The 17,681-nt window shown below is 42.8% G+C and overlaps 2 protein-coding genes across 4 annotated transcripts; one reads left to right on the forward strand and one right to left on the reverse strand.

The window, feature by feature from the left end:
• Positions 1 to 853: 853 nt before the first annotated feature.
• On the reverse strand, positions 854 to 15,032 carry SERTAD4 (SERTA domain containing 4). 3 transcript variants are annotated; one of them, XM_024237176.3, is made up of 6 exons: positions 14,608 to 15,010; positions 10,143 to 10,347; positions 9,482 to 9,673; positions 8,018 to 8,133; positions 1,739 to 1,858; positions 854 to 1,094 (listed from the first exon to the last, which is right to left on the reverse strand). In XM_024237176.3, the coding sequence occupies exons 3-5, from the start codon at positions 9,654 to 9,656 to the stop codon at positions 1,772 to 1,774; spliced, it is 378 nt and encodes a 125-aa protein (XP_024092944.1). In that variant the 5' UTR covers positions 9,657 to 9,673; positions 10,143 to 10,347; positions 14,608 to 15,010; the 3' UTR covers positions 854 to 1,094; positions 1,739 to 1,771. The 3 variants fall into 3 exon arrangements, with proteins under 3 accessions (XP_024092944.1, XP_002809548.1, XP_009236396.1); XM_009238121.4 differs by lacking the exon at positions 854 to 1,094 and having other exon boundaries at positions 1,411 to 6,064; positions 14,608 to 15,014; XM_002809502.5 differs by lacking the exon at positions 10,143 to 10,347 and having other exon boundaries at positions 854 to 6,064; positions 14,608 to 15,032.
• LOC100459945 (putative uncharacterized protein SERTAD4-AS1) lies at positions 13,687 to 16,173 on the forward strand. The gene is made up of 3 exons (XM_054521255.2): positions 13,687 to 13,984; positions 15,344 to 15,432; positions 15,857 to 16,173. Exons 1-3 carry the CDS (start codon positions 13,753 to 13,755, stop codon positions 15,857 to 15,859), a joined length of 324 nt encoding a protein of 107 aa, XP_054377230.1. The 5' UTR covers positions 13,687 to 13,752; the 3' UTR covers positions 15,860 to 16,173.
• The last annotated feature ends 1,508 nt before the right edge of the window (positions 16,174 to 17,681 follow it).

A 17,681-nucleotide genomic window follows, 5' to 3' on the forward strand; every position in this document is an offset into this window, starting at 1 on the left:
AGCTCCAGAAAGGGCAGACAAGCCATTTCTCTCTTCCTGCAAAAACATTTAAAACAATCCTTTAGTCCCTGAAATGTTTTTTTCTGTTTTCCTAAAGAGGTTTGACAAAGAAACAAAAAATTCTGCCTTCTTTCCCTTGCAGTCTTTAGACTTTTCCTTAAAGAGAGTGGATTCACTCTGCAGTGTACAGGGAGCACTGTATTTCTCAGATTTCCTTCAGTGTGCTGGACCAGAGCTCAACTCCCCAACCTTTTGCCCAAATCCCTTGCATAGCCTGTCATTCTCTATCTTTTGCTTATTGTGCACACAGGGATGTTGTGAGTTTTGAAGATGGTATAGATATCTGAGTGCTGTGCCAAGTGTATTTCAGAGACATCTACTCATCTCTTGATTGAGAGGATACCAGGGTCTTACCACATCTGAGCTTAGTTCATTGCAGTCACTTTAGAGGGTATCTGAAGAAAAAGCACTGTGTCTAGAAGTATCAAAGATGGGTTCATGTGTGTGCTGACCAGAGGAGGCAATGGAGAATCACATGCCTGATGCCTGGACTCAGCTGCTTCCATGGAAAGATCTGGATAGAGGTAATGCCTGCCGAAGGCCAGGCTGGTCTGCACAGCACAAGACTAGGGTACATTAGATCCCTTTCCCCCAAAGTTCTGATATTTGCCTATTGTCTTGGAGATCTTGGCAGAAAGCAAGATCATAACTTACATCTCTGCAAGTTCTTTTATATGTAGGTCCTCCCCACGAGATTTTATTAGATTTTTATGTTTTTAAATCAAGAGAAGAGTCATAGAAATGGGGTTGAGAAATATAAGAAATTTCATGAGAAACAACGAATACATCCCCATCCATTCTATCAGTTTAATTGTGGTCAAAAGCAGGTGTTTCCACGCTGTGAATAAGTAGTTTGCATTTTCAAAGTTAACAAATTGGATCAACAACAAGGAAAAGAAACCAACCATAGACAGCCCACCAGCGGATTGTTTACCAAAGAAGATGAAGCTCATGGCGATGGTTTGCAAACACCACCAGACCAGCTTGTGTAAATTCCCTTCGTTTAGTCATCGTTCTTCAGCCTGTCACAGATACTGAAGGGAAATGCAGAAACAGGAAATTACAGACTATTTTAAACAGCATGTTTTATTAAACTCACTTGCTGATGCACTTTATGGCAGGATGCGAGATTCAAGTGTTCATAACTCACATCTTTGCAAGTGCTTTTCCTAAGTGAGTTCTCCCAGCTCAAATATGGCAGGTACCCAAGGCTGGGAAATAATCTCCAAACTAGTAACTCTTTCACCCCAGGTCGTGTAGCTATATCACATAGAATTGAGACATTTTAGCCGTGTCAAGAGAATATACCTTGCTTAGGCACTATAGCTAAGAAAGCAACAGAGAGGCATCTTGTAGTAACTTAAAAGATCCTTAATGCATTTATTTTAAAGCACAAAATCAAAATACAGCAATCTTAAAATGAATCACTACAAATCATACATTGTCTCTTCTTTTATTATTTAAATACTGATATCATTCTTCTCTTCATGGGACAGTTCTGCATCTAGCTTAAACCAGCATTACTAATGCCATGCTGAATGCTTGTCTCTGAAAAGATCTAGTAAAATTGGCAGGGATGTGATAACCTTAACTACAAATGAAATAACTTCAAATTTAAGGGGCTGTCAGAAAAATGGAATTTCACAACTAATTATTTCCAAAAAAGTCTCCTGCTCACCATTTGTTAGAAGGATATAAAAACCTAGCTGCATCACATAGGAATCCTTGTCTTATATTTGTTGCGAAGTTGATGTCTCTTAACGGTAATGTCTTCTACAAGTTGTCCTCTGCTCTGCTCCTGATACACAGAAAGGAAGTCACCAAGTGGAGCTGTAATACAAGTTCATGTCTTGATGGAGTTAACTATGAGCTCTAAAAATAAATACTTTCATTCACTTGCTTCACCATTTAACAAAGTAGCATGTAAAATGTTCTAAATTTCTGTTGTCTTAATAAAAGGTCATGCCAAAGATGCTTTCCCCTAATTTTCAATTCATTGCCAGGTAGTGGCATCTGCTGGTTTTGAATTTTTCTGTCTTCCTCCCATGTCGCCTGTCCCTGCAATCCTGTCCCTAGGACTCCTGCAAAGTGAAGTGTAGAATAATAGGATTTTGAGTGGAAAGATGATGAGACTTTTGCCTTTTGAAAATCCCTTTGCCAGACCACCTTCTATGATCTGCCATTTTTAGAAAGGAAGGACCAGAGACAAAGGTTAATGATTTCATTAGTGATATGCACCCAGATGCCTAGGGGAATAGCAATTAAAGGCACTCTTGGGGAGCAAGGCAACTTTCTTAAATGAAGATTTCCCCTCATTTATCTTTTAATAGTCTTGATTCTGTCATATCAGGTTTTCCTTAAAGCAGAGCACAGCAATGAGAGAAGGTGTGGCTTTCAGGCGCGTAGACAGCAGTGTGGGTGGAGGATGTCTTAGCTTTTCCAAGTTGCTCGAGATAAAACTATAGAATCCAGTTAAGAGATTTAACTTACTATGAAGGGTGTCCTGGCCACTCTAAGAAAATCTAATGGAATATCTCATGCATAAAAGACAATGCTGGGTGCATGGGAGGTGAACACAGGAAGTCCTAGCACTCTCGCCTACTAACAAGAGAATTTTTGTAGTTTGGATGGGTGTTTAGGAATTAGTATTTGGTGAAGAATTTTTTTTTTGCAATGCTAGAAATATCCTGGAAACAAAAACTTGATGACTAAAAAGAACAGATTTTTATGCTAGATTCAAAGGCATCACTTATCCTGCAGAGAAGTGATTCTAGTGGGTTCTACCGAACAGGTGCAGGCGCTCACAGCTCAGGTGAGTGCTGCTGAAAACCACCAACTTTGTCATTTTACAGCTTTGGCCATCAAGAAAAACACTATCTAGTAATGCTGGGGCTTTTAAAAAGCAGAAGGATAAGTCCTTTCGTTCATATTTAAATCTCCATGAGCTATTACACTCATAATAAGAATGCTACATTTGACAAATTAGTTTTTAACTAGCTTTCCCCTTTATCAAATATTAGCTCCTAAGAACATTAATACAGAATTGTATAGAATGCTACTAGCAATAATCTGTAGCTGTTATAACTGTTTACATATGGGTCATCTTCACAGTTTGACATTTCATAATGCAATCAGCTAAGATTCAGTATTTACGGCTTCATGTTATACAATTTTTTTCAGAGACACTCCAGAAAGGAAAATCTTTACATTCTTTCAGACATAACCTTATTGATCACCACATCATCTATTAACATTGTGCTTCTTAATCAATAGAAACTTAAACTTACAAACTAGGATCATTCTAAAACACCTGTCAGATTGGCATTTTAAAATACTCTTTAATTTAGAAAACTCCTGTGTGGCCACTATCCACTACAGTTTCTAGATGTTTTGAGTTTTTTAAAGGAGAGAGAATAATGGAAAAGAGAAACATAGCCAATAGCCATTAAAATTTAAAAAAATCTTAATGAATTTTTATCATCTTAATAAATATATATCAAGAAAACCTCACTTTATTACAACACATTCATATACAAGCATCTATTAGCTAAGTTTTGAACATCAAATGTTTATCAAATATTGAAAATAAAGGACAAAACATTACTAGACTATTTAACTATAACGCAAGAAAATGTTTTAAAAATTGGTCTTTGTGGACAATTGTCCAAATGATCCTACTCATACACTGTATGAATGAGACCTATATTTAATATTAATAGCAATAATAAAAAAAAAGCTTTATCTTGGAGAAACTGGGAGGGCTTACTTATTTCCTCCGTTTGGCATTTGGTTTCTGTGAAGTATTATTTAAACAGGCCCAAGTCAATTAGTAAACTTGGAAACTGGAATACAGTTTAGCAGGAAGAGTTGGCTGGAGTGGAAGGAAGGACGGTAGGAGGGCCACTCTGAACACTTTTCAAATGTACAAGTTAAAGACATTATTTGGAAAATGTAGACCAAATACATAGTAACTATTATAGATTAAGTCCCATTTCTCCAAAATAACTTTCAAAAAACTAAAGTCTTTACATTCTTTAAGATAAACCTTATTGATCACCACATCATTTATTAACATTGTGCTTCTCAATCAACAACAAAGTTCATATATAAAAACCCACATGCTTTTATAATCTAAACAAGTGAAATGATGCAAAACAGAGAAAAGTATAATGCATGCCACTGGTTCGTGAACTTCACTGGACAAGAAAACAAAACAAAACAACCCAAAACCCAGAAAACCCCAACCCCAGCAACACACAGTTGCCATAGAAAAGCTCGAGCAGCCCGTGCTGCTTTCTAACAGCTCTCTCTCTCATTTCCTCCATCCCTATTGAAAAAACGCCGAATCCAAAAGCAATTGGGCATCAAAAATAAAGGAAGAATAGAGATGTTGAATCAAAAGCTGAACACATTAGTTCAAAGTTATCAGTTTCCAAATCATATTGATCCACCCTGTGTTTTTTTTTTTTTTGTCCTGTTTGTTAAATCCCTGCTGCAACTCTGATTTATCCTTAATTTTCACATTGGCAAAAATTAAGATAAAGTAAGGCACCAAAAATCGCCCTGTATAACACCTCTCTAAAAGCCTCATCACCCATCACAGGCAAGCCGGAAACTTGCAGGGAATACCCTCTCTGTGTAAGACTGTTGATTGCCACCCCTAGACAGGTGTGTTTCATTATGTTACATCCTATTTTCATCTGTCACACAAGACTGTTAGGTACAAATACTTAACAGCACCATTAAGCCATTTCATTTAGCTCCCTGTCTTCAGTCTTTTATTTTAAAAAAATATTGTATCATATAGAAGAAGCAGGTATCTTTGCTGGTTATATTGATTTGCTTACCAAATAACTCCCTAATTAATTGGCAAACGTAGAAATTTCTTAGCTAGTGACAGGCTCCTTGGGGGGCAATGGAAATATTGCAAGGGCACATTGTCCCCCAATCTAATCTACTGATCTTTTCTGTAAGAAAACTATGATATACTTTTAAGCATTAAGTCAATCGTTTCCTTGGTAAAAATCACCACATTTATAAGAAGCTCGCTGATGCCTACTATACAGATGTTTTATGCAATCTGCTCTCCAGGCATTAAAATGACACGGCATGTTCGTGGCATAATTTTATCTGTTGTACAAAACTACAAAATCCATTCAAAATAAAATTTATGAGAGCTAACTGATCATGCTGTGCATGCTTCAAAGTTCGGTGAGAAGATGGCTCATATTTTACTTCCTTTGCTGCAGCACAGTTTGTTACTTGGTGGTGAAGCCTCCTTTTTCTGTAAGGACTTTTTCCAAGATTCATTTACATTGTTTCTTTCATTATATCCAGTCTCAAAATAATCATAAAATTGGCCTTTGCACTCAAAGGCAAGGTCATTTCCCACAGGTTCATGGCTGAGGGGGCCACCATCTCTGTTGGTGTCATTATTTGCTTTCTCATCATTTAATTTGGCCTTTTCCTGAACACCAAGTGATCTGACATTAGTGACAAAGATTTCATTGGCAGGTATCTGGCCATCACTCTTGTAAATAGGTGCACTACCTACATCAAAATCCACCTGGTGGGAACAACTCGGTAAAGGCAAAGGGGGAGAGGAAGAGGAGGATGAGGAGGAAGAAGAGGCGGAGGGAGAGGAGGCAGCAGTGGAGGCACTTCCAACATTAGCATTGACAGAGAGGGGTAAATTTAGGTAGTGGCCACCACATTCTTGGTAAAAGCAGCAGGCATGAAACTTTTCACATTCCTCTTTGGCCATCCGTGGTCGTTTTCGGTAAGGGCAGTCTTGAGCCATAAACCACTCTTGGGCAGAGGTGCCATTGAAAGAGCAGGCAGGGAAGCACCAGTTATTCTGCATGATAATTTCTCCATGGATCCTTTTCATCAAATTGTTTATAAGGACAGATCTTCGGAGGTACACTTCAGGATCATCGATAAACTTTAGCTTTTCTAAGGACATATAAAGGATGTGGGCTCGTTCCTCAAAAATTGAGATGGTCTACAAACCAAAAAAAAAAAGAAAAAAAAACAAAAAAAGGAGGAGAAAAAGCTTAGAAAATGGACTATATGAAAACATCATCATAGCATACTTCTTTCTTGGCACTGTCTGGGTCTGGGCATGTTGTGGTCTTGTTCCCCAGGGTTCATTTAGAGAGGCTGTCCCCCATTCTGCTGATATTCCCTTTCCTCACTTGGCTGGAGCACCCACCCACTTCCTGACTCACTGGTGTGGTCAAGCACTAGGGAATCGAGCCACAGTGCAGACCTCAGGAGGGACAGTTCAGGTGGTTTGATCTATTATGGTCCAGTAAGGAAGATGCTGAAACACAAAACTAATCTAATCTATTAGAAGTCAGGAGAGGAGGTACTTTCAGAGTTGGGGTGAGCAGGGCGAGGGGTAGTGTTAGAAGCAGGCAGAAGGAAGATTCTGGTTGCTGGTTATGTTTTGGTTCTTGACCTGGATGTTAGTTACATGGGTATGTTGACCTCATGAAATTCATCAAGCTGTACTGTGATACTTGTACTTTTTTATGCTTGTCTATACAAATACACACACACAGACACATAACTCATATATTGTACATCAATACATGTTTTTAAAATGATGCCAAAATGCAAGTCATAATGAATATACTTCAAACCCTGGTCTAGCCAACAAAGAGCATGAGATTTGGCTTTTAATGCTGTCCCTCTTTTAATCCTTTGGGTTTCATACTTGCAATTATCCTTGCTTGATAAGAGGACACACTAATGAATGAGGCTCAGACCCTGACAGAATCTGTCAGTTGAAGGACCAAAGTAGGCTTCCTTGTGGAGCTGAGTGGGAGACGAGATGCCGAGAGGAAATGAGAGGGCTCACCCCTGAGCTGTGTGACACTGTCACTATGTGATGGTTGGTGCAAATCCAGTAGCAACTGGGAAACTGCTACAACCACAACACAGAAACTAAAAAGGAAATAAACTGCTTGTGTCCTGGGGACCAGTTATTCCAGGTCATCAAAAAAGCAAACTGGCAGCATAACCTGAGGAGCTGTGAACTAAACCAGCCCATACTGACCAAAGGCAGGGACTACACATGCAGGGAAAAGCCCAGTACCTACCAATGCATTCTGCTGTCTTTTCATGAGCAAGGTAAAAGCAACATCTAAAGGATGAGGTGGTAGAGAGGAAAGGCAAGAGGAGACAGAGAGGAAGATGAGTTGAAAAATCCTCTCTGCATTTCAGACAACTATGGTCTGTGGTTATACCTGCCTCGATTAAATCAGCAGATAGTTATTGAAGGAAGGTAACTCTAAAGAAAAATGAACTGATATTTCAAAAGCTTAGATGCCCAGATTCATAATTCTATGCAATTTCCCCATCTTGTTATTTTTTTAACTATACCTACAAAAAAGTTAGCTTTGGTCTTTTCTTGGAAATGAAGTCTATGTTTCAACAAACTTATATGTAACCAATGTCCAGTGAAGTGCATATTTCTACTTGTATACACACATTCAAGGATGATGAGTCTACCCATAAGAGGTCAGGAAAAGCCCTGTGTAACCACCCCCACGTGGACACACATGGAAGTAGCACTGGCTGCAGGAGCCAGAACTCAGACTGGGGAGAACACGACAGGAAAGAACAAGTGCATTTCCCCACACACAAAAGTGCGGAAGAACCATAACCTAAAACACAGTCTGAGAAATATTAAATCATACATTAAAAAAATTCCTTGGATTACATAATTTTGACATTTCTGGGTAGAAGAGCTCTTGCCAGCTTTTTCTTCAAGTACTTGTGAAAAATAACACAGGACCCAAAAAAGCGACAACGATTAATGAGGCTCCACTGAGAAGTGGCTCATTTTCATTGCTTGGGTGAAACAATTTAATTCCTGGAAGTGGATCAAGCAACTGTTACTAAGTATCTTAAACTCTTAATAAAAATAATGACTATTAAAAAAACATACTTTATGGCTACAGCTGCTGAGTGGTGGGTGAAAATCCTCTTCTTCCACATACTTCCTCTTAAAGTATGTGATCTTGGATGTTGTTATAGGATTTGAAATTCCCCTGTAATGTGATCCTGTGGTAATAAATCAGATACGACAAATGACATGCGGTTTGCCAGAGGTTCTCCAAACAAAATACTTTCGTTTCCTTTCCTTCTAGAGGATAACTTGGCTACATATTTGTCTGTACATGTGGTGATTAAAAATAAACATTTGTCTTAATAGTTGCTATCATATGGAATCCTGTGACCCAGGCTAGGAAAAGATTTCTAGGCAATTATAGAGGAAAATCACATATTTTAGCATTTAATAAATATGCAGAATCTTAATTCTATGCAAAAGGAAACTGCAACATTCATAAAGGGGAGGAGTGTAATTTCTCTATAATATATTAGTATTTATTTAAATTGTTTAATTAAATTCATGACAACATAGTACCACTGTTCAAATGTATACATCTTTAACTGTAACCACTGATAACCAAACAACTTTAAAATATTATTGGCTTTAGGTTAGTGAACAAATGGTTATCTGCACATTGGGATTATAACATTCCTTTTTTTCAAAATACAAAATGCAAATTTTAAAATTTGAATTAAAATTTTGGGTAACTAATGTCCTTTTCACTCTCCAAAATGTAGTATGCCAACCATTAAGACCACAGTTTTTAATCTTTTTTAGCAAAACAGACTTCATTGAGTACTTGTTTTATATTTTAGTTTCTTTTAAAAATAGCTAATACTGCACAAAAATCCAAAGGAACTTAAACTATAAGAAGAAAGAATCAGGAAGAACATACTTCTGTTTTCTTGGCTTTAAATTTTTTTCCTACAATCCTAAAACCAATTGTGTGCTTTACCCATTTAATGCCATAGGTTGCAAATTTTTTTGTGTTTGAAAAGTCAGACCTTGGTGATGAGCAGTAGGATATAAATAACTTCCAAAAGCTTAGCGTTCCAATAATGGAACACTGGGCATAAATGGGTTAATAAAGAAAAGAGGCTCATAGCTGCTGGCCCCAAGTGCAGATTCCTTTATATCTCAGGGGATAAAGGTGTCATTGTTGAGTCCACCAGAGCTTTCATAGTTGTGAGAGAACCATACAGTTCCACAGGGTAGAAAACCAAAACCCAAACTCAGAGTTTCAATATCTGGTTTGGCCCTCTTAAAAATACAGACACATGACTTGTATTCAAAAAGCAGCATGGGTAGAGACAGGTTTAATGCAATTTAAATATCACCTCTGGTCCTCTCTCTGGAGCTCTGGACTCACTTATGAGAGGCACACAGGCAGCCCAGGAAGTCCCTGGAGCTTTAGCTCTCCTGGCTCAGAGGGGGAGCCCAGACACCACCTCCTGTCCACCAGGCTGGCTGCAAAGGGCAGCGAGGGGTGCGGGGGTGGGCGCGGGTCAAGGGCAATACCTGCCAGTGGGGGACCAGCTCCCCGGTCTCCCTGCAAAGGAGCCTGTGCTGGCCCTGGGGGGCTTGGGCCTCCGTAGCTGTCAGCCTCCCATAGTGTTTGGTACCCAGCAATTTCAGCAGCTCCTTCCGAGACAATGGGCTCGCAGAATCTATTCATGGACAGAACCAGAGTCATCTCTGACAGCCTTAGATCTGAAAAGAAAAAAAAAAAACAAGAATGAAGAAAACAGCCCTAATCAAGAGCAAGCCAAGGGACGGCCTTGGCATCTTCATTTCTTTGCTTTGGGAAACTTTTACTTCTTGGCCCTCCCCTTCACCCTGAAACATTTTATTATTTTTTCAAAGAAAACCTCAGCAAACTCTCTAGCTGCTATTAGCTCAGCCTCTGTGTTCAGCAATCTGCATTTCATGGGCGGATCTTTAAAACCCCATTTCTTATTGTTCTCAGATTCCCCTCAGCCCTCTTCTAGACAGCTGCTTTGCCTCCTAAACACATTTTCCTCCTGACCTTCCAAAGAAAATGTACTGCTAAGAAGCCAAAACCCTTGCGCTTCCTATTAATAAGGCAAAATCAATTTTCTAGTCAATCCCCCGGGAGTCCCCTTTGATGAAATCCACTAATCAATCAAAAGAAAAGGGCAAGGGAAGCAGAAATATCCACCGTAATTCCAACTGATGCTCTGAGGTTCGGTCTGTTCCGCTGCCCCCTGCACCCTCCTCCTCTTGTTTCCGCAGGCCAGTTCCTCTACAACATGCTGGGGCTCCCTCCACTTTCTTCTCCCAAAGCAAAGCAGACAGAGAGACACTTGGTAGTTGTTTCCACCAGCCCTGATCGGCCTGAACTGGATCTGCCTCCAGTCAAAACACTGCGAGATGAAGACAGAAAATTGGCTCCAGTTTCAAGCCGTGAGTTGCAGTCCCACAGGAGCCAAGCACAACATCAACGGAGCAGGCAGAATATTAAACAGGAGCCAGGCTCTGGGGCCAGAGGCAGCCAACAACTCTTTACACTGCAAAGCCCAGACACAGAGCAGGAACTTTCCAAGAGGCAACACATCACTGCCCTTCTCTCCAGTTCACGCCCTTCTCCCTTGGGCCTGCAGGGAGATGGGAGCCTCTCTGCTCTGTGAGGCTTCCTGGGCCCCTCGATAGCTCAGGCAGTGGGGCTGCTTTCATGGGGACTCTGTGTCTTCACTTGGCCCTTTGCAGTCTCAAGGTAGGGTCAGGAGCAAGTTCAAGGGAGAGGAGAGTCTGATATGAAGGTAAAAAGACCTAGCAGCCATAGACCAGTGGTGACAGTAGCGCAACCTCAGTGCCTCCTTAACTGCCAATCCCTTTAGAAGACCCAAGCCCCCACTATCTCACTCTGTGGTTTCAAGAACTGTCACACAAGTGATGTCAGGCTTTCTGAAGATTGATTGTCTTTCAAATATAAACTAAGGGCCCAGTTCTTGCTTTCTTTTCTAAATTACACAGCTTGTAATGTTTCTGGGAAAGAGTGAATCTACCATTGTCTCGTGGGAGACTATTATTACCTACATGCTATAACAGGGGTCCACTTCCAAGGAAAAGGAGGAAAAACACCAGGGTAAGGCAAAATATCATCATTAAAGTGACAATGTCCTTCTGGCAAAAAGAGCAGCTCTTGGCAGCAATGACTCTACCTTTCACCCAGTCTTCTCTCTGAGGTCTCAAATTCTGTCCCAACCACACTGAAAAATGAAGCAAGATCTTTTGACAGACAGGGAAGGTGTACAGGTCAGTGGAGAGAATTAGGACTCAGCTGGTTTGGGCTGCTACAACACCTCCCCGTTCTCTTTTAAGATGCCCTCCAAAGAGACATCAGTAAGGACTTATTAGTAAACCTTAAGACAAGTGGGCAAAAGAAAGGTTCGATTAAATCTTTATAAAGAAACGATTTATTTTTCTCTTTGAGTCATTTATTTTTCTCTTTGAGTCATCAACAAAGAAATTTAGCCTACATTGATTTAACAAATTAAGCCCTTCTGTCTATCACTTCTCAAACTCCTCATCCAAGTAGGGTATCAAACTTCACGATGATTTATTCCCTGGAAGACTCTCATGAAATGGTCCAGTTTCTTAACCTATTCTAAGAGACAATCATATCAGGAAATACTATTGCCAAGAGCACATGAATTACAGCTTTTCAACAGTTAGCAGCCTTTTCTTATTGAGAGAATCAATATTTTCTAGTTTGAAGTTTACACTCACTTTTATGTTAGATCATGGGAATAAGATGCAAGCCTTTTGCCTATGCAGACTTTTATTTCATGTAAACAAAAGCAGGTTGACAAACTCATGCCCCTTCAGAAAGAAAAACATTTGCAGGCCCTGGCAGCAATTACTTTTGTTTAATAGGACATTATATGGGCCCTGTACTGTTTTATGTTTGTCAGAGTTTGTTTATATTTTAATAACTTTTTGGTAGTAGCTTTTTTGGTTGTGAGGGATCTCAGTGTTTCTATTTGTTAGTATTATTTCCAGCATATGAGATCCTATTATGCACGTGAACTTGAAACATGGCATAACAGTATTTATCTTGGCTATTATTTTGTTCACAATATCTAATTTTAGTAAGTTTTTCTTTTTTAAATTGAGAACTGTTACACACAAAACCCTAAACTAGAGAGGCTGAGTTCTACAAGTGATTTATGTAAATCTGAATAAAACATGAATGAGTTGGGATTATTTGGGAGCGGGGAGGAGATTTTGCAATTGAGTCTTCCTAGTCTATTTAAAACTTACACTGGATGTTAACAAATTAAGAAGGCAAGTTGAATGTTCACGAAAAATTGGACAGGGCAGCGTTAAGCACAAATGCTTAATGTGAAACTTTCTTCGTATTATATGTAGAGATCTAAACTGTCATAATTCTCTGTCTGATAAGATTTATAATTCTGCTACTGATGTCAACAGTTCAAGTCCACAAATTCATGTTCTATTAATATTAAATAAAGAAAAGGATATACACTATGGCAAAATTTATTTTCTAAGATCAGAGATGATGGATGCAACAGGAGGGTGTTAGAGTGTGTTTTGTCTATGCATGGGTTTAAAAGATAAGAAAAAAAAAAGCCCTAACCCTTCATCCTCAGGCTCATGAATGTCTGTTTTGACACCCAGGTGGATGTAGTGGAATGACACGTCCAGCATCCCCAGAAGGCTGAAGGCTAGAATGCCAAGCTTTTCCAGCAAATGTTCGTAGTAAAGTTACCAGGCATTTCTATACAATTTGTTTTTTTCCAGATGAGTTGGGCTTGTTCTTTCCTCGAAGCAATTATGATGCTAATAGGAGTGGCTGGCACACAAAACAGGGTAGCTATGAATTCAGTGGCACCTTGAATCTAACAAGGGGCTCCAGGTCATTCTTTGCTCACCTCTTCTTCCATCTGTCATTGAAAACTGGAGAGCATTTGATTAAGATCATTATAGCAGTTAGCAGTCTGATTCCAGCACTGGAAAGCACGGAAGTAAAGGGCTTATTTCCACCCTCGATCGATGCTGCCAGTCTTAAATGGCATCAAGCCCCTGACCTCCACATTGTCCCAAAATGATCTCAATAACTTGTCCGGCTCCTGGTGGTGGTAGTGGAAGGGACTGGATGGGCGGAACAAAATCCTTCAACCCTTCTAAACAAACAGATGTCGCTTTTGTGCCGTTCCTGCAGTACACCTGTCTGCCCTGGGAAGTACATTTCTCAGCTGCAGCCCCGCGAGGCCAAGAGCTTGAAGCTGGGTCCTGTGGTTGGGGCTGCAGGTGCTGGGCCTAAAGAGCACGAAAGGGTGCTCCGATGCCCGAGCCCTGGTGCCCAAGGTGTGTGTGTGGCGGCTGCGGGGGTGGGGTCCGAGGTTTGGAGGGCCGACCTCTTGAAGGCGGGCGGCAGCCACCAACCACATCCTGGCTCCCGCACAGACACACCCCCGGGGTGTCGGTGCCGCAGCCCTCAGCCCCTCCCCGGGTAGCCAGCAGCGCCCGGTCGGCCGCTGGCCGCAGGAGAAAGTAAACAACACCCCAAGTGTCCGGGAACAAAGGCAAGTTGTCTTTCTACGGTGCCGCAGCCGTGTGCCTCTTCTGAAGAATAAGAGCTATTATTATTCTTTATGTCTTATCCTTTTTTTTTTTTTTTTTTAAACCAAGTTTCCTTCTAAGGGAAATAAACACCAAAGGTAGGATTCCAAGGAAATGACTCACAGCGGCTGGCAGGGCTCTGGCGGGGCTGGCCCGGGCCCCCGCGCTCCAGCCCGCAGCAGATGTCGGCCCGGCCCTCCCTCCCTCCCTTGCCGGCCAAACCCGCTGGAAGCCCGCGGTTGCGGGAGCGCCCTGCGCCCGTGGGACCTGGCGGCGAGGACGCCTATTCCCTGCTTCTGCGACCACAGCTGGGCACTCGGAAAGTTGCTAGGGCCGAAGAGGCGGGAGGGGAGGAAGGGAAGAGAGAGGCGGAGGCGTGGACCAGGCGGGCAGCAGCCTCAGCCCGCCGGGGAGGTGAGCTGAGGACAGAGGAGCCGCCGCCGCCCGCAGCGCGGCTCTGCTGCCTGGGAGGAGGGTGCGGGGGCGGAGGTGGCGGGGGACAGAAGGTGTCAGCTACTGCATCAATCCCTTTTTCTTGCAAACGCGCGCTCCTGACATCCACAATCCCTCTCTCCCCACCTGCCAAGCGCCGCGGCATCCGGACCTGGGGGCACCCCTCCTACTTACCCCCTTCCCCTACGATGAGGGACTAAGCGGCCACCGAGGACCGTGAGGTCTCACCAGAGCTTCTGACCCCACCCGCCCCTGGAGTTGTCTCGGTGCGCGCGGGTGGCAGCCCGAGCAGCCCAAGAGGAGGCGGCGGTTCCCGCCCTGGTGAAGGCGCCGCGGCGCACGCTAGCCCAGGGAAAAGCCCGCGCCGCCTCCGCGCCCAGCTGTGCCTTGGCCCCCACGCCGCTCCAACCCCGCTCCGGCCGCTGCGAGTCCACTCGGTGACCTCGGCACAGCCCTGGTGCCAAGAGGGCGCGCGGGAGGCCGCGTGGGTGCCCGTCTGCGAGGGCAGGAGCCCCGGGGGGCCCTCGCCCTCCACCCGGCCCGGCCCTCCCGCCCCCGCGGCCCGCGCCCAGCCCGGCTCTTACCGCGGGGTCAGCGGGGAGGCGGCGGCCGCAGCGCTTGAGCTGCTGCTGGTCCGCTCTGGGCTCGGCGCCAGCCCGGCCGCCGGTGCACACTCGCGGGTCCCGGCCCGGCCGCCCGCTCGGCGGTGACTGCGGGTGCGCAGCGGGCGAGGGTCCCGGCAGGTCCCGCCGCCGCGACTGGGGCGCTGCGCCGCCGTCGCTGCAGACGGTTATGGTAATGAGCGGCTCTGTCTAGCGAGGAGCGTGTGAAACCCGTCAATCCTGTTTGCCATTTCCCCGTGGATTTCCGAGGAGAGGTTCTGCAGGATGCCCCCAGGGTGAGAGAGGGAACATGACAAGCGCGCCCGCTCTCCCTCCCTCCCTCTGCTCCCGCCGCCGCCGCCGCTCCTCAGGCTGCACACGGGGCGCCTTTCCCGCACCCCCACCCCAGCCCGCCCCCTGCCTCCTTCCCTCCTTCCCGCCCTCCCTCCTCCTTCTCCTCCCCTCCCCTCCCGGTGCCCGGGGACACGCGGGCCCAGCTCCAGCCCGCAGCCCAGACCCCACGCGCTCTCGGGCTCCCGCCCTAGCCCTGGGGGCTCGGCTCCAGCCGAATAATGTATTCACTCTGCAACCTTCCGAGATATCTTGTCTTTTTAAATTTGGTTTAGTTTTGTTGTTGTTGTGTGTGCGTGTGATTAAAAAAAAAAAAATCTGTGCCTTTCCCACCCTTTGCAAAAGACTTTCTTCTCCTTTGCCACAGCAAACGGAGATGAGAAACAGATGTCTCTGCAGGACCAAACAGTTATTCCCCCTCGCCGCCCGCCCCCGCCCGTTTCCCTCCTGAGCTGCGTAAGTAAGTATTTAAAAAAAAAAAAAAACAGCAACCTTGGTCCTGCTGCAACTTGAATTGGCAACTCTTTCTGGGTGGGGAGCCTCCAGGGAAAACCTCCAGGAAATAAAAAGTAATACAAGAGATTGTCCTTGCTCAAGAGAATGTAATTTAAGCCTTGGAATCAGAATATTTTGCAAATAGTAATTTTCTCCTATAGTGGCCTCAGAGTTTATTTTTTAAAATCATTAATTCATAACTTCTGTCTAGGGACCCCTCCATAGTCGAGATGGGTCATTTCAGGTGTAATGAAGGCAGAGGCTTGGAAGGCATAGACCTAATAAAATCGGGAGAAGGCACCTGCACAAAAGTGTTACAAAGACTATAATGTTTGTTTACTGCCACTATGCCAGATGTGCTAAATATAACACTTCTTTAAAACAGTGATCCTCCGACTGTGAAAAACCAAACCTCTGGCTGCCTGGCTCCCTAGGAATCAAGAAGATGCACAGACTGAAAATCAAGGGAGGAAGGAACAAGATCAAGGATGAGGATTAGCATCGGCAAATTGAACTCTATCTAATTTGCATGTTTATTTCTTAGAATTGTAATTAAATTTGTGTAATAAATGTTTTCCATTTCATTTGTACACTTAAAACTTGGGTGACTGACATGCAGTTAAGTGAATTTCCTTTTTTTTTAAAGCAAATGTAGATTATTCAATAAAGCAGCAAACCAATATTAAACATAATTAGAACTAATCTGTTTTTGTTGAACTTTGTACATTAAAGACTCTCAGAGGTTTTAAGGGTATTAGGAAGCTGAGAGATGGCAATTATGCTTAAAACAGATGAACCCAACAGCTTACCAAGAGCATTATTTCATTTTTTCCAAAAGACATTCCAGGGTTGCATGCCTAAAATTGGGAATTGGGCATCCATCTTGGCTTTATTCTGAACCATATTAAATTGCATTGGCTCATGCATGATGTAGGCCATTATGATGATAATTTAAGAACTGTAAAGATGCCATTTTGTGGAGTGAATGGAAGTTGCATGTCCAGGTTAAGAGTAGAGTATAATTTTCATCTGGGTGGGAGAGGAGGGTTAGGAAAGGCACAAGGGCGTTTAAAGCAGTGCAAGTACGTAGAAATCCAAATTTCCAAATATCTAAAACTGGTTATTATCAAACTCAAAGAACTAAATGTGAGGGTTTGGAGGCATGGCTTATTATGGTTTTCATCTCCCTATATTAAAGTTTTATAGCATTTAAAGGACTATGGGGAAATCCCCACGTACACTTGGCTGTGTCAAAATACATAAAACCAAAAGGAGCAAATTAAGCATAAAATTGAGAAATAACATGAGACTAAGTTATCAGCATGGGTGCACTGGTATCTTCGGAGCTTTGGCTCTGAGAAATGAGCCTTCTGGGAAACTAGCATTGCCCTTGGGTGGAGAAGACTCTTGGCTTTAATGTTACAACAAAATGATATCACAAGTATCAAATCATTGTACTTTACAGCATCCTTGCAGTTCTGAGTATGAACTAGACCATGTCCTCATCAGATACATTAGGTTAGCATGTTTTACTGACAGCTTTCCCTGCCCTACCTTTAATCCTAAGCTTAATGTTTTTTGAGATTCAATACCCAACTGTTGACAACATGAACCTGTGTCTACAAGTACAAGAGGCAAACAAATGTCTATGGAATGAGAAACTTCATTACAAATTTAAGGTGAGTATGTGGTAGCTATGGCATGAGAAAAGAACTAACTATAAATCAATAATGAAAAATTTGGAATGAGTAAATATTATTTATAATGAGGTACAACATTTAATTGAGAACTATGATGTCATCATTTTGGGGTGTGTGTGTGTGTGTGAAGTTCCAAATAGAAGTTTGATTATAAAACTTACAATACTTTGAGCTGCAAATTTACTGAAGGCAATGGTTGTTTTCCTTTGTTTAACAAAGAGACTTTCAGACTTAAAATTGCTGAAACCCATTTCACAAAACCTTTTTGTCATTTCTCTGATAGGGAGATTTCACAATAAAATTTGACTTACTCAGATTGCTGTGGACACAATACCCATTTGGATTAATTGAAAGTTAAAATTACTGGCTTAAAAAAATAGACCATTTTTGGCTGGGTGCGGTGGCTCACGCCTATAATCCCAGCACTTTGGGAGGCCAAGGTGGGTGGAACACCCGAGGTCAGGAGTTTGAGAACAGCCTGACCAACACGGTGAAACCCCGCCTCTACTA

This window comes from Pongo abelii, chromosome 1 (genome assembly GCF_028885655.2).
Source record: "Pongo abelii isolate AG06213 chromosome 1, NHGRI_mPonAbe1-v2.0_pri, whole genome shotgun sequence".
NCBI classification, from domain to species: domain Eukaryota; kingdom Metazoa; phylum Chordata; class Mammalia; order Primates; family Hominidae; genus Pongo; species Pongo abelii.

Bases quoted from the DNA above. Each gene is read 5' to 3' on its own strand.
- LOC100459945 (XM_054521255.2), top strand. From the start codon at position 13,753: ATGTCGGCCCGGCCCTCCCTCCCTCCCTTGCCGGCCAAACCCGCTGGA. The intron at 13,985-15,343 runs GTGAGCTGAGGA...CCTTTGCCACAG, and splicing joins AGCCTCAGCCCGCCGGGGAG to CAAACGGAGATGAGAAACAG.
- SERTAD4 (XM_002809502.5), bottom strand. From the start codon at position 9,656: ATGACTCTGGTTCTGTCCATGAATAGATTCTGCGAGCCCATTGTCTCG. The intron at 8,134-9,481 runs GTATTGCCCTTG...TTATTACCACAG, and splicing joins AGCTGGTCCCCCACTGGCAG to GATCACATTACAGGGGAATT. The intron at 6,065-8,017 runs GTATGTTTTTTT...TTTGGTTTGTAG, and splicing joins TCAGCAGCTGTAGCCATAAA to ACCATCTCAATTTTTGAGGA.